General features: G+C 57.9%; 1 protein-coding gene across 2 annotated transcripts; it reads right to left on the bottom strand.

Moving 5' to 3' along the window:
• Positions 1 to 132: 132 nt before the first annotated feature.
• BAP1 (BRCA1 associated deubiquitinase 1) lies at positions 133 to 15126 on the bottom strand. 2 transcript variants are annotated; one of them, XM_075513795.1, is made up of 17 exons: positions 14983 to 15126; positions 10862 to 10891; positions 10707 to 10761; positions 9855 to 9987; positions 9341 to 9460; positions 8782 to 8843; positions 8556 to 8698; positions 7611 to 7689; positions 6729 to 6852; positions 6277 to 6394; positions 5690 to 5877; positions 5214 to 5347; positions 3842 to 4314; positions 3610 to 3716; positions 2743 to 2835; positions 2113 to 2185; positions 133 to 1801 (listed from the first exon to the last, which is right to left on the bottom strand). In XM_075513795.1, the coding sequence occupies exons 1-17, from the start codon at positions 15017 to 15019 to the stop codon at positions 1668 to 1670; spliced, it is 2103 nt and encodes a 700-aa protein (XP_075369910.1). In that variant the 5' UTR covers positions 15020 to 15126; the 3' UTR covers positions 133 to 1667. The 2 variants fall into 2 exon arrangements, with proteins under 2 accessions (XP_075369910.1, XP_075369909.1); XM_075513794.1 differs by having other exon boundaries at positions 3556 to 3716.
• Positions 15127 to 15741: the final 615 nt, after the last annotated feature.

A 15741-nucleotide genomic window follows, 5' to 3' on the forward strand; every position in this document is an offset into this window, starting at 1 on the left:
TCCCCACAATTACCTTGAAGTTTTAGCACCACAGAAGAACTGCCAGCAGGGACAACACGGCCGCAGCAAGCACTCGGTGCTCCCAGCCGCACACGTGCCCCTCTCCCGTCCCTTGCACACCTCTCCCTTGGCTGGCTGTTACAGGATAGCTTTATTCCTTCAGACAGATCCGTTATTTACAGAACTCGATATTAGACACAGCAAGAGACAGAAGGATTTTCCTTCCTTCAACAAATACCAAAAGAACAGTTTCATTCCATAGTCAAGATCTGTACAAATTTGCACATTTGCAAACTTCAGTCCTCTCCTATGGCAGCTCCCCTGGGCCCAGCTGTTCCTTGGCCCAGCTATGCCTCAGGACACCTCGGGAGAGAGGTGCTGACCTCTGGCTTCTGAGATTTCTGCCCCGCTGCTGGGGACAGGCAGGAGCAGACCATGTGCAGGAGCGCTGGCAGGGCTGGTAGGAGGCGGCAGGCGAGAGGCAGGCCAGGCCCACATGCTGTGGTAGGAAACAGGCTGCTGCCCCCACCAGCAAGCTCTGGGTTAGCAGCCAGCAAGCGGCTTGGGCAGGAGGAGCAGCTTTGGGCTCCCTCCACTGCTTCCACCTGCCACTGCAGTCCCCATCCCACCTCGACCACTACAGCAACCAGTTGCCTCTCCCCAAGCCGGAAAGGCTTCGCCAAGGGCCCCAAGTGACTCCACAGCAGCCAGTGTCCACCCTGACGCCATGCCCAGCAGCACCGAGGCCACCCTATGAGCTTGGTCTGTTCATAATTCACGGGGTTTCTCTGCAGACGGGGCCCAGAGCAACCCCGCGTGACCTACAGGCACTGCCAGGGCCACGGCGCTGGCCCCCAGGAAAGCGGCCGTGGCAGCAGAGCCACGTGCTGCCCCCCAGCACCACCACAGAGGACTGGGCACAAGGCCCAGCTCCAGGGATGAGCCCACCCATCCTCACCTCACCCGGCAATAGAGCTGCCAGGACTCAGCAGGGAGCCTGGCTGTGCTGGCAGGGGTGCTGCCATCCCTAGAGCAGTGAGGGCAGGGCAAGGCAGGACACGTCGGCCGGCTCTGGGAGCTGGGCAGCGCAGCAGGGGTGGATGCAGGAGAACGCGTCTGTCCAGGGGCCGCCTCGCTCAGCAACAGCTGAAGCGTGGGGTCAGAACCAAAAATAAATTTGGGGAAGGGAGGGAGAGGGATAGAAAACACAGACACGAATGTCCTGGGGAAGTGCAGAGCTGAAGGCCTGGACACGAGGACGCAAGCCACAGCCAGCTGCGGCCAGCACAGCCTCGCGTTGGCATTGCCAGCGTTCCCACAACGCCAGACCCGCCACCGGCCGGGTGGGCTCTTCCCCTCCTGCCGCAGTCCTCAGCCGCAGTGCCGAGACACAGGCCTACGGCATCTGGGCGCTGCCGTGGCATGGTGAGGCAGCGGGGCACTCTGGCTTGCCTTCTGCTGCAGCTGCAGGGACGCCCCTCAAGACAACATGTTTCCACCTTTCACAGCTCGGGCTCAGAGGAAAACCCAATTTCTCTTTGTCCCCAGGCTCCACTTCAGCCGAGGGCTTGTCGCCTCTTCCTTGGGCAAAGGGTAACATAGATCCAAGTGCCACCGCCCAAAGCCACAAAGCCCAGCTGCTGCTTCTCACAGTCTTGACGCCCAGGCTACTGACGCTTGGCTTTATATGGGCGGGAGCGTTTCCGGCGGTCCGGCTTCCTCTGCTTGTGCAGACGGCCAATGCTGACTCCCTGCCGCCTGCGGACGGAGATGTTCTGCTCCACGAGGCTTGCCAGCATGCCTGGGGGGAGAGGCAGACAGACGCCCCACGCTGGAGTGCTGGTATTGCCCATGCCAGAGCACAGCCCTCCCTCCCTCGCCCAAAACCCATCAGTGCGCGCCTCCTGGGACTATAAAATGAGAAGGACACAGAGCGGAGACACGTGGCTCCCAGACTGAGGGCTACCTCGTGCCCCAGGTCTGGCAGAAGCAGAGATGGGTGCAGGGTGAGCTTCCCAGGCTCCCAGCTGCTGCTCTGCCACGCTCAGTGCAGCTCCCCCAGCTGAATTTGAACCCCGCGCTCCGTCCCCTCGGCCGCAGCACACGGCTCACCTTCCTGGGCCAGCATGGAGATGAAGGTACAGATGAACTCGTCATAGTTGTGGGTTCTCCTCTGGTCATCGATCTACAAAGAGATGACAAATCCACAAACAATCCACAGACAGGTGGCAGGGAGAAAGGAGAGCTCAAGCCTAACAGGGGGCAAAGAACCGGCATGTCTGGCCCACCCCACGGGCCAAGGAGACCAAAGCAGGAAAGGGATCCAGCTCCCAGCCCAGCTCAGGCCAGTGCACAACTGGGACGGTCTCCACCCCAGTTCAGATGCCAGCATTTTCCACAAAGGGCAGCTGGGAAGAGGCAAGGGTGGGCAGGGGAGGAATCCTGCCAGGCCTCGGGGCAGAGACTCCCCCCTTCAGGAGGTCAGTGCTGATGTTCGGCTGTGGCCCAGCTGCTGTGCTCCACCATCTTCCTCAAGCTAGTTCGTGCTGCCCAGGGGATTCGGTCAGTCCTGGCAGGAGCTCTGCCCCGTAGGGCTGTTTGGTAACGGGAAAGGGACCCCGAACGCTCCCCATGGCTGTTCTCAGCTGAAATACCCTCTGTCCGCTTTGACATAAAGACACCCCAGACAGAAGCCTTCAGGGAGCTAAATCGGCAACGCAAACAAGCCATCAACAATCATACCTTGAATTTCTTCCTCTTCTCCACCTCTTCCTTCAGGCAGGCCTCGTAGTTCGCAATCTCTGCCTCCACGCACTTCAGTAGTGCCAGCAGCTCCTGCCAGGATCAAGCAGAGCAAACGTGAGCAGACAGACCCCTGCCGCAGCCCAGGAGCCAGCGGGGGGAGCTGGTGGGTGTTCCTCTGTGCTGGGAAAGGGAAGATTCATCAAAGCACTTCCCGGGGGGAAAAAAAAAAGAGCGGTTCATTGTAGGGAATTTCTGAGTCAGAGGATGATCAATCAGCCCGCACTACGGCCAGCTCCAGGGGAGCTGGGTTCTGCCCGAGGCTGGCCCAGCCCCATGTACCTGGTTCTCTGGGACAGGGGGAAGGGTTGTGTGCCTGGTTCTTCTCAATAACAAAATTTGAAGACTTTCCTTTTGAGTAAAACAGTTTCTAGCCAGCTCTCCTCCAGGGAGCCCTGATGCGCTTGTGCCACCTGAGCCTGCTCCCGTCTCTGGCTGGAGGGCAGAGACAGGCAGTAATCAGCAGGCTGGGATTTGGGGGTGCAGGGTCCCACCAGCCCCTGGCCCAAAGGAGAGCACAGCACGCCGAACGTCTCAGCTGCAGGAGACAGCAGCTCTGCCCACTGCCGAGGCAAATGTCCCCGAGATGACGCAAGGCACAAGACCTGCACTGCCTGTGCCTTGAGGGACGGCTGCGGCGACACGCGAGCGGGACAGCGTGCACATGCGGTTCGGTCACTGCCAGCGCTGCTGCGTCTCTGGGTGAGCGCAGGGAGCTCCACGTTCCCAGGGCTGTCGCAGCACAAAACTCACCTTGGGAGAATACTTTTCCCCCCCAGGGTGATCACTGGTCCTGCCAAGTCCCACCTTCTCTTTGCTGTCACTGGCCTCACTGCCCTCCTTCTCGTCCAGTTTGATTGTGACCGGGGCCTCTTCACCAGGTTTGATGGAAGGGGGGGAGCTTTTCCCCCCATCTGTGCGCAGGGGAAGGAAGCGTTAGGAGCCATCGCAAAGGCCCGGTATCCACTCCCAAAGTCAAAGGACACTGTCCCGTCACCGCAGGGCAGATGCCACCCCCCAAAAGCTGGCGGGCACCTACCTGCAACAGCCAGCGGGCAGAACACACCATCCTCCGTGAGGTGCAGCAGCCCGGTGCTGATAACAGGCCCCAGGTCCCTGACGGCCCGGTTGTAGCGCATGCAGTCGACGCGCAGCAGGCCGTCCTCCTCGCCGAAGAGCACCTTGGAGATGTGGGAGGTGACGGGGCTGGAGGGGCGGGTGGGGTTGGCCGAGCGGATGGGAGAGCGCAGCGGGGAGTTGAAGGCGCTGCCAATCTCGGAGGCGGTGTCCGTGCTCTCGTTGCTGGGGGTGGGAGAGGGCTGGGAGTGGGTGACCACCGCCACGGCGGCACCCCCGCCGCTCGTCTTGATGGACAGGGGAATGGAAAGATCCTTTTGAGATTCCTTCAGCTTCTCGGCCAGGACATTGATGGTGTTGGGCTGGAGGACGGAGAGCTGGCCATCTGCAGCCCCCGTCACGTGCTCTTGCTTTACCTGCCCTTTCCTTTTGTACCTGCCCAGGAACACAGCAGGGAAGGTGAGTAGCTGGGGGAAGGAGGTGGGGGCCCAGCGCAGGCACGGCCAGCTCCGCACTCAGCACTCCAGGCTCTCTGCTGGGATGAAGCAAGGCCTGAAACATTTCTAGGTCGCCCCCACTGCCACCAGCTTCTGTGACAGCACCCCACCCCACTGAACCACTCAGCCACAGGTCCTGCTACGCAGCCCGGGGGCACAGGGGGCTTCCCAAAGGGTGCTGTGTACCCCTGCTCTTCTTCCAGAAGCCCCAAGAGCAGCCTGGCTGTGACCCCACCTTCCTGACCTTCACAGCAGTCTGAGCACGCCAACACTGTCACCAGGAGCTGATCTGGCAATCAGCACTGGGGAACTGAGGTTCATTTTGGAGAAATGAAGCCCCCCAGGCAGGGCACACCATGTTTCCTTGACCACCAGACACTCTTCAGTGCAGCGCAGCCAGCCTCTGCCCTCCAACCGCAAAATACAGCGATTTATCAGCTACCAGGTGCCCTTCTGCAGGTCAAGCTCCACCACCCACACAGCCACCAGTGGCACTAGAAAAGCCCTAGCAGGAGGGAGCTTCGGAGGAGCCCCCCAGAGCTAGGCTATGCCGTTTATTCGGGACCGTTTGGAAAAGGGGGGAAAGCAGAGAAGCCCCAAAGTTTGCTGTTGATACACAGATACTCAGGGCAGCCAAAATTCAGGGTTGATTGTGAAGAGCTACAGATTCACAAAATCCAGCAAGTACAATAGCAGGCCAAGAGCACAGCCCTAACTGCACACACAGGTGCAGGCTCCAACACAGCTCGCAGCACTGAGGAAAGAGATCTGGAAGTCACCACTGGTGGTTCTGCAAATGTCTGCTCCCTGCCCCTCGCCCTCCGCTCAAGCCGTCACCTGATGGCCGAGTTGGTGTTACGAACTTCCTCCTCCTCATCATCATCGTAGTCATCCTCATCGTCCGAGTACTGCTGGTGCTGTCGGACTGGGACCCGGCTGCGACCCACTCCTGCTGCAAGGTCTTCCTCCTCCTGCAAAACACCATTGCTGATGGTCTGCCAGCAGCGGGGCAAGGAGGAAGAGCCCAGTGGACACGTCCTCGGTCCAGCCGAGCACCGGGGCTTGCCCCTTCGGAGAGGAGACGGGGGACTCTTCCCTATGCTTGCTCAGTTGACCCACATTAACGCCAACCTCTTTTGCCAGGTCAGTCTTTACCCTCTCACCTTCCAGGCTGGGTTAGTGCAAGGGTAGGCAGGCTGCAAGGCAGGGGAAGGGCTTAGACTGGCTGACAGCCAGTCCCATGGAGGTGAGGGACTGGAATGCAAAAGCTCAGCTCAAGTCAGGCATGCTGCTGGCCTGGAGCTCCAGCCTACCTGCATGGGGGATTTGGCGTAGTTGTGATTATCCAGGAAGGCTGGCAACCTCTGCACGATGGGGTTGGGGTTTGCTGGAGGCGTCCCGTTAATACTGCTCGCTGACGTCTTTGCCACCGGTTTGGATTTGTTGGGTGGGCTCTGTGTGGCCGCAGGGTGGTCCTGGCTGGCGGGCTCATCGGTGCCGTCTGCCATACAAGCACAGCACAGCCTTTCACGACCAGCACCATCACGTTTCACTCAATGTCCTCTGCCACGCCTCGCCCATCCCACGTAGCAGAAGCGCTCTTACGCTCCACCAGACCATCACACCCCAATTCCCATTCCACCTCCAGCTGTCAGAAGTGTCCCCAAGCTTAAGCCCTCCCATTTTCAAGCTCCGCATCCCTACAACGCTTCTCCCAGGCACAGAGGCATCTACCACACCCCAGCACAGTGCACACAGAGCTGGGCTTGGAGAAAAGAAAGTGAAGCTGACCACAAAACTCCCTCAAGCTCCAGGTCAGCCAGCCATTGTCACCAGCCTGTGCTTGCTCCACGGCAGGCCAGGCTGGCTGGCTGGCAACGCCACTGGTACAGGGGTCTACCTGGATGGGTGCTCTCTGGAGTCACAGTCTTGCTGCTGGCTGGCTTTGCCTCTTCTGGGGGCTGAGACTCCTGAGACTTCTGGGTCTGGATCAGTTCAGGCTGAGTTACTCGGATAAGCTTGAAGGCAAATGACAGATAGAAAGTGAGTGCTGGACCGGGGTGACCCAAACCATATCCCTCCTGTTCAAGCACTGCAGAAGGGGAACTCGTGAGGGTGAGCCAACCGCCAAGCACCCATGCACACAATCAAGCAACAACGCCACAGATAACCAGCCTCACTGCTTTGCCTTTTGCTGCTCACCTGGGAGGTTATCTCCTCTTCCCAGAAGACATTTCCCAAGGCCAATAAAAAACATAAAATCCAGGGCCTTTACAGCACAGGGTGATGCCCTGACAGCAGAGCCTATTCCCACCACAGGCTTACGCTCTCTCAGGGCTTGGGCTGTCCTACCTGCTGCAAGGCCTCCAGCACAGTCTGGCGGTTCATCTTCAGGATGTGCAGTTTGGACTCGTACTTCATCCTCCGATCAGGCACCACCGCCATCAGGTTGAAGCGGATGTCGTGGTACGGCTCCCTGCAGGAAGGGACAGCAGACGTCAGCTGCAAGCTGGCGGTGGAAAGCCCGTCTCCCAGCAAGGGGGGTCAGCAGGCTGCCAGCCATACCCTGCACACCTCCTGCGGGCTCTTTCCAGGCAGCGCCTCCCCTGCCCTGGCGTTTAACACCAACAGACGGGAGGCTTTTCCCCCAAAACCAAGTCAACCGCACACTGGCTGAAGAAGCAGAGCAAGGTTACTTCAGCCACGACACAAAACAGCCTTCACGGAGTCACAGGCTGACTGAGGTGGGAAGGGACCTGGGGGGTCATCTGCTCCAACCCCCTGCTCCAGCAGGGTCACCCACGGCTGGTGGCCCAGGACCACATCCAGATGGCTCTTGAGTATCTCCAAGGATGGAGACTCCACAACCTCTCTGGGCAGCCTGGGCCAGTACTCGGTCACCCTCAAGCCCAAGCATGCAAGAGGCCCAGCTCAGGACCAGAAGGTGCTGAGCTTCTGCTACAGACTCGAGCTAACAGGGACCTAATCTGGCCACTCTCACCTGTGTGGCCATGGGCAGGGACTCTGCATCGCACAGAGAGTGCAGCTTCTCTGCAAGCTCTGAAGGCAGGCAAATTGCAGGCAAGAGAAGGCAAGGAGGCAGTGCACCTGCACCCTTCCCAAGCAACATTCTCCACCCCCGCTTCCACAACTCGTCACACAGAGACCACAGTAGAAACAATCCAGGGAAAAATGGCGAGGGGCCAGTGCCTGCATCGTGGCCTGGGACATTACCCTGCAGTGGCCAGGCCGATGCGCTCCATGATTACTCTCCTGGCTTTGTCCGTCCATTCCTCGTCATCAGCCCACGGCCCTGTGATAAGGAGACAGAGCTGGACTTAGCAAAGCAGGCTAAGGCTCCTGCTTCAGACTCACAGAGCGGATCCTGCCATCCTCAGAAGAGGCAATTTCATGGCTCCCTTACATACCAGGGAGCAAGTCAAGAAGGGGCCCAGGAGGCAGAAGGACCACGCTGTCAGCCCATACATGGAACCCCCTCCCTCTGCCTTCCCAATGGAAAGCGTGAGTTATCTGCAGGGCAGAAAGGTGAGTTTTGAACCCTACGGACCACAAGCAATTCACAGGCTCCAGACTCACAAAGTCCAAGGAAATCCCAGCTCCTGCTGGAATCCACCTGCCACTGGATCTGGTGCCATGCTTAAGAAACCCAAGTACATGAAGTGGGTACCTTACCAAAGGGCCTGACAGAAGCCAAGGCCCAGCGGGGATAAATAAGTGTCTGAAAGACAGAACTAGTGGTCAAGTTGTAAGAGGAGTAACCTGAGCAGCCTGCTGGGATCTGCATTGGGACCTTGTGCCTCAACACACAGCGGTTATTTGGCACAAGGAGAGGGTAAGGAGGACACAAATACTCCTTGCGATACTGAGTTATTTCAGAGCTGCAGAAGGACCTCACGACCCTGAGCAACTGGGGAGGAAAACAGCAAGGCTGGAAAAATCAATGTGATGCATTTAGAAATAATTGCCCTCTAGACACAGTCCCCAGCACATAGGCTCCAAAATGAGCTATCAAAACCCAGGACAAATCTGGGAGCCACTGGAGTGATTCTCCACAAGCATTAGCTAATGTTTAGTGGCAATGAAAAATAATACATACACTTGGACATACCAGGGTGTCTATTCAACTTTGTCAATGAGTAGGGACAGGCAGGTTCTTACCATGGTCGATGGGATAGACCTTCAGCCCGTCCAGCTCAAACAGCCGTCCCTTGATGGGGACATAACTGACAAAATGAAAAGCCTCCATGGTTCGCACAGCACTGATACCATTCTGCTTTTCTGGCAAGTGCCGTGGCTCCGGCCTGCGAGGGCAAGAGAGGCGAGAGGTCAGTGGAGAGCCTGCCTCCTCCAGCGAAAGTGAGCTGTGAGGCACCCCCTCACTCACCTGGCATGGCTGTTGTGGGCCTTGGCCAGCTCTGGGGCATTGCCGATGGCATAGCCTTTACTCTGCAGCAAAGAGCAAGAGAGAAAAACAATTAAGAGGTGACAGGAAACAAACAAAATGCTTCACCCACCGGCTCCCCACTCCCTCCCTCCATCCATACACAGGACTGGGAGGGCAACTTTCAGGCACATCCTCTGCTCTGCTCAGTTACGTGTAAAACCCAAGATGAAAAGAACACACAATTTCTGCCAAAGAAATTCCAGTTAGAGAGAAGCACAGACTTAAGATAGGTCTGAAGGTAGGAGAGGACTTTTGATCACAGACTTAGAGAATGCAGCTGGGCTAGGGAATAACACGACAGAAGGCTCAGAGCTGGGCCCAGCGTAAGGGGACCGAGGCTCTGAGCAAGGCAAGGTAGGAAGACGAGAAAGAAGAGGCAATACTGACGTAGTGTGCAGCCACGAAGGGCCGGAAAGGAGCCAGCTCGTTAGAGCATCACCCTGAGCGGGGAGCGAGAGGCAGGTTCACATGCACCACCCGTGCACAGCCCTGCTCCTACCTCAGGGCTGAATCCTTTGGTGAAATCCTTCATGCGGCTCAGCGTGGGGCCCAGGTCGACATTGTTGCAGTTCAGGAGGACGCTCAGCAGGGCGTGGGTGGCACAGGAATTGGGGATCAGCTGGAGGGCGACACAAGGACCATCTTAACCAGCAGGAACAAGTCAACCCTTCAACAACCCCTCAGAGTTGACAATAATCAATTGAAGACTACTGACACAAGAACCACCTGTGAGAGCAGCGACTTGACCTCGGCTCTCAAAGGAAGGGAGGAGGTCAGTCTCATTTAGCGAGCCACACCATGCCCCCATGAGCATCTGCTCACAGCACAGGCCACAGACAGGCTCTCAGCCCTCACTGGATTCCCTCCAACCTGGAGCTCAGGGCAGAGACTCCCAAGAAAGAGGAGCTGCCCTCAGGACCAGCAAGAGCAGTGCAGTCTCTCAGTACCACGTTGCTTCCCTGAGGTGTCACACGAGACACCAACACCCCTCTTTCCCCTCGCCTCCAGGCTACCTGGTGCGCAAAGAACATGTTATTAACGATGTCATCGTCGATCACCGACGTCTCATCCACCAGGGTAGAGACCTTCCGGCGAGATCTGCGCTCCTCAATCCACTTGAACAGGAAGATGAACCCATACACAGGGCTGTGGAGAGAAGGCAGCAGCTGCATCATTTTGGACAGACCACACCAGTGGGGCTGCTCTGCCCAGCACCAGAAACCTTCTGTTTCAAACCACGGGCAGAGCAAAGACAGGGAGGGAAAGCAGAACCACCAGCCCCATCTTTCTGGCAGTGACCTCCCCTGTTACCCAGGACACTCTCCTGCACTGATGCTCCAGGCCCAGACAACAATCAAGCTTGAAAACTTTGGGGTTTGACAGGTCTTAAGAGGCTCAAGACAGAGAAACAGGAGGTGAAATGCACCTCTGGACACTGACTGACCTGCAGAGTAGGTCAGTGCCTGACCACCAAATGACCTCTCCTTTTATACATACATTGTCTTCATTTTCAAGAGGAGATCAGACAATGGCTTTTAAGAAAGCGACAGTCTCAAAGCCGTTTTAAAGCACTAAGACAGGGAGAAAGCCCACACTGCAAGCCACACTGCAAGCCGGCTTGGCACTGCACCTCTCCATGAGGAAAGGGAGATGAAGTCCCTGAAGTATGTCCCCCACCCGCCCCATGAGGTATTTCTTAAGGCATGAGATCACCCGTCTGCCCCAAACCTGACGAAGCACTCCTGGTTCATCACTTACAGCACTGACCGGCAAGCTCACACGGGCAAGACCACCTGGCAGTGAATTCCCAGGCCCACAGACTCATTCTGCTTAATAAAGCTCCAACTTTCACGCCTGTGACTTACCCTTGGCATTTGCTCTGCAGATCATAAATCTCTTCAACTTGCACTCCCTTGACCCCTGCGAACAAAGGGCAGAAGCTGGTGTAAAGCCCACCAGAAAGGACTAGGGGCAACGTCAAGCATGAAACCAACTTCCCAGGAAGGATTCTTGTACTCACCAAAATCTTCAACCAGCAGTGTGAAGAGACCTGAAAAGGACAAAACTAACAGGTTACTTCCGGCTGAAGACAACAGAGAGGAAACCTGCTGCCACTGGCCCCCGAAGGTCCCACATGGTCCCAGGCCAAGGCGCAGCCAGAAAAATTACAGCATAGCGGCACCGGGATCACGCTGACTTCCCAGCAGCAGAGCTGTTGAGCCCTGGCTTGCTACAGAGGTGCTCTGGCTCCCTTCAACCCTCTATCCCCATTCATCATCCTCTTCCTCGAGAGGACCTGAACCAACCCTCTCCTGTTGGAGCCAGATGAACCTGGACCCACCTTCAGCATCCTGACCCACTGCAGATGGGTCAGGATGCTGAAGGTGGGTCCTGCCAAGAAGTAAATCCCCACCACGAACAGCAGCAGGGAGCACCTAAATGACACACACTCTTCTAACTGGAGGGAAACGTGGCTGAATAGATCACAGGGTATTTTTTAAAAAGATCATTTATGTTCTTCTTAGCAAAAGCCAGCCAGTGAAGGGAAAGCCAGCTCAGAGCAAGAGGGCTGCAGGAGAGTCCGAGGGCCGAAAGGCTCGTCTTCATCTCCCTCTCTCCTGGGGGACCAAATCCAAGAGCCTGTCTCCAGTGACTACAAAATTCCCACTACAGAAGAACATAACCAGGGATACGGAGACAATGGCAAAGAGACCAAAGGATTATTAGACGTCAGCGACTGAGCAGCAGCTTCCACTACGATGCTGTAGCAAAGGCAGTCAGCCCAATTTTCAGGCAGTCCCCCCGCACGCAGAGTTAGTGAGCTCGAGACTGGAATAACAAATCTGCTTCTCTCGCTCCCATATAAAGGCTGCTGAGAGCCTGGGAGGAAGTCCCGGGAATATCAATAAGAAGGATTCAATCCTGAGAAACATCCCTGTAAGCAAAGGATTTAAGGAACCTGATGCAAGTGGTTCAATCAAGAAGGGAAGAGCCCAAGGCGCTTCCACACCGAAGTTAAAATGACTAAAACAGGGAGGAAACTTCTGGGAGCAAAAAGCCTTCATTCATTTAGCAGAAAACGTCATTATTTCTTAAAAAATGGTCAGTGGGAAGAAACACGCTATGGAAATGACATGCTTCGAACCAGTGACAGCCTCCTCGCCGTGCAACGCCGATACACCAAACCCCGGCACCTTTCTGACAGAGACGCTTTTGCTCAAAATACTTGATGCCATGGAGGGCTGTGTCGTACGGGCTACATCTACAGAGACTTCAGGCAGCGCCGCAGCCTCGCTGCCTTCTCTGGCAGCACCCCCCTTAGGGCGAGCGGTCCTTGCAGACCATAAGGGTCTTCAGATGCTCATTACAGCCATGGTTCTTGTTCCCTCTTTAGATGGCGTCCGTTACGGAAGCGGGAGTCGCAGCTGTTTACAGGCAGAGTCTCTCAATTGAAGTCTCTCAGGTAGAAATAAGGCAGTAGAAATAATCCAGGGAAAAATGGCGAGAGGCTAGCGCCTGCATCACGGCCAGAGACAGGTAGAGTCTCTCAACTGAAGCTTCCGCAAAAGTTGAAAGCCTCACTCACTCTCCAGGGTCAACAGTTACAGTCTACTGATCACAGCAAAACACGTGTGATGCAAGATGTGAACTGTATCACAAGCTCTGCCTCGCAGCCAGCAAAGATTTGCATCAGAGCAAGGCCTTGCAAATACAACCATAAATGCTGAAAGCAGCGCTGCTCCCGCAGGTACCACCAGAAGGAGAAGACCGAGCAGGACTCCCAAACTCGCTGTGGCTCAGCCCGGAGCACTCCCACATCCCCGCAGCAGCTCTCCAGGACTGTGCATCAGACCGGCAGGGCTGCACCGAAGGAGGTGGGAAGTCAGCCATCGCGTGTTTTCCTCCTGTCTGATCAACGTCACCGAGCAGTCAGAGAAAGGATGAAGCCAAACTTCTCCAAGCACACCATGAAAGGACAAGAAGTGACAGGAACAAATCGTAGCAACAGAAATTCTGACTACGCATCCAGAAAAAAAAAATTCTTCACTACCAGTGTGGTCAGCCCTGGGACCGGGGCGCAGGAATCTCCTTCCTGGGCATATTCAAACTCAACCAGACATGGCCACGAGCACCCTGAACTACCTTTGAAGTTAGCGCTGCTTTGGGCCAAAGACTTCCAAAGGTCCTTTCCAACTGCGGTTTTTCTCCGATTCATTTCAATATTTTGTATTACCTCAGCATCCATGAAACGCATAGTCCTGCTGCTGCCATCACTCCTGGAACACCCAAAATCCCCATCCGAAATGATTTGGGTCAGCCGGAGGAAACATTCTGGTGTCCACAAGCACACGCAACACTACACCAGCAGCCTGGAAGTTCCCAAGGCTCCGCTCTCTGCCCAGCAGCCGCGGCAGACAGCCCAAATCTGGATCTACCGACCCTTCCTGACCAGTAAAGCACCGAGGGCTTTCAGTCCCAAGCCCCGTGGCGAGGGCCAGGCAGCTTATGGGATGTGCTGAAGGCCGAGAGCAGCGCACGGGTCATTTGTAACTGCTGTCCCAGCTCCCACCTCTGCATCCGAACCTCCACACACCCGAAGGAGTGTAGCTGCGGCATGCTGAGCACCCACCTCTGCGGCAGTGTTAGGGCAGGAATTCGGCCCAGACAAATTATCTTCCACAGAAATAACCTTCTCTCCCAGGTGTGAGAATTCAAACCATGTTCTGTCTTCGGCATCATCATGATGAAGGAGAAGGGGGAGGATGGGAACGATTTTGGCAATGCCCAAGTACCGGTAAAAAGAGGATAAAGAGCAGCAAAACATGGGCTGACTGGGAGACCGACAGCAGACAGAATCCTCCGCTGAGTGCAGGAAGACAAGTATAATGCCAGGGGTCCAATTTCCTCACCCACAGCCTCAAAAATACACTACCACACCCTAAACACCAGCTCTCAGCCTCCCAGAGGACGACCTCAAATCACACTATGGCGACTCACACACGTTAAAACAACGCTCAGGCAATGTCCCAGCTGATGCCGGCTTTGGCCTTCAAATCCTAACCCGCAAAACAAACTCCGGGACTCCACCGCAGAAACCACCTTATCCGACACAGTGGGAAGGGGACACCTGTGACCGTCCTGCTCCCGGCTGCTCAGGCACCATGCCGGGCTCTTCAGCACCTTTCCTGGACTACCTGGGGGAGAAGGTTTGATCCACCCGCTCAGCTGCAAAGCAATGATGGGATCTCGCACGCACGGGACAGAGACGCCACCCTCACGTGCTCCCAAGTGACACAGGCTGTCCTCGATCACCTGCGAAGCTCTGGGGCAATCGCCAGTCAGAGCTGTTTCTGTAGCAAGGGGCATCCCATACGCACACCTCTCCCTGTATTTCAGCGATATTTCAGGGTGTATTTGCAAACGACGGGAATGTTTCATGCTACACCCTCGTGGCAGTTCAGATGTTTTCCGGAGACCCCTGGTTTATCAGATCGCACACACACAGAGGCGTTTGGGGCACCTCGGACCCCATGTACAAGTGCTACCAGAGCCCAGGCCCCACTCCGAGCCCTCACAATGCTCCTGCAGCCCTATTCACCCCATCCCTGCCCCCATCCCACACCCGCACCCCTACACGCAGCCCCCTGACATCCCCTCTTCTGTCTGCCCTACACCCTCATAACCTTTCCCTAAGCCCGCCATAAACCCCCCTGGGCTACGTCCCACACAGTGACCCCGCACAGCCCCCCTTCCCCCCCGGACCCACACTACTCCTGCCCCACACTCCCCTACACCCTCGCCTGCCCTCCCAACCCTCTGCCCCAGAGCACCCCTTAGCAGGTCTGCTTCCCAGGCCCGCCTCTCCCCAGCCCCTGCTCCCGCCCCACGGACCTGCCCCCTGCACCCCCACTCTAGGCCTGCACCCTGTAACCCTGCCTACGCACCCCACGCTCCCCCCCAAACTCCACCTATACACCCCCACCCCCGGCCTGTCCCCCTGAGCCCCCCAGCACGGCCCCCACCCCCGGCCTGTCCCTCGGAGCCCCCCGGCCCAGGCCCCACCCCCGGCCTGTCCCTCGGAGCCCCCCCGCCGCCTCCCCCAGGCCCGGCCCCAGCCCCGGCGCCGTCCCCGCCGCTCACCGGGGTCGCTCTCCAGCTCCAGCCAGCCCTTATTCATCTTCCCGCGGGCCGGGCCGCGCCGCCATGTCCGGCCCCGCCACCCGCCCCGACTCCGGGCCCCGCCGCCGCCGCCGCCGCCGTCGTCGTCGTCGCCCGCCCCTGCGCGTCATCGCTGCGCGACGCCGCGTGACGTCAGCGCGCGCCGCGCCACATCGGTCCCGAGGGGGGTGGCGGTGGCGGCGCCACAAAGGTCCCGCGGTGGCGGGGGAGGCCCGGGAGGGCCCTGGGGGCCGGGGCCTCCCCTGCCCTGCCCTGCCCCGTCCCGTCCCGCCCCGCCCCGCCCCGCCCCGGGGCTTCGTCCCCCGGCAGCGGAGCGCAGCGGGTGCTCTACAGCGGCCTTGGGACACCACGGCTCAGACCGTCCCCTGCGGCCTGCGGTGAGGGGCCTGGGCCTGCGCCTGGGCCTGTTGTGAGGGGCCGGGCCGCCCCGTGTGGAGGTCTGAGGGCTCCCAGCGAGGCTGGGGCCGGCCGTACCGGCCCTGACCCTGCCAGCAGCTCCACTTACGCCGCCTCAGAGGCTGGAAGGCTCCCGGGGGAGCGGGCGCCCCTGCGCTGCTCTTCCTTAGGAAGTGGGCTAAAAATAGGAGCCGGAGCCGTGGCTGCACCCGTCCCCCCCCGCGGCTTTGTTCCGCGGCTGTTCCCACGCACGCCCCGGCCCCCAGCGCTCCCCTCAGCCTGCTCCTGCCCTGGGGACAGGGCTCGGCCGGCAGCACCAGGACC

The sequence above is a fragment of the Mycteria americana genome, chromosome 11 (assembly GCF_035582795.1).
Source record: "Mycteria americana isolate JAX WOST 10 ecotype Jacksonville Zoo and Gardens chromosome 11, USCA_MyAme_1.0, whole genome shotgun sequence".
NCBI lineage: Eukaryota > Metazoa > Chordata > Aves > Ciconiiformes > Ciconiidae > Mycteria > Mycteria americana.

Coding starts and splice junctions, on each gene's coding strand:
- BAP1 (XM_075513794.1), bottom strand. CDS start 15,019: ATGAATAAGGGCTGGCTGGAGCTGGAGAGCGACCCCG. Junction 8,699..8,781: donor GCCCACAACAGCCATGCCAG/GTGAGTGAGGGG, acceptor TTGCCCTCGCAG/GCCGGAGCCACGGCACTTGC. Junction 4,315..5,213: donor AACACCAACTCGGCCATCAG/GTGACGGCTTGA, acceptor GTTCCTGGGCAG/GTACAAAAGGAAAGGGCAGG.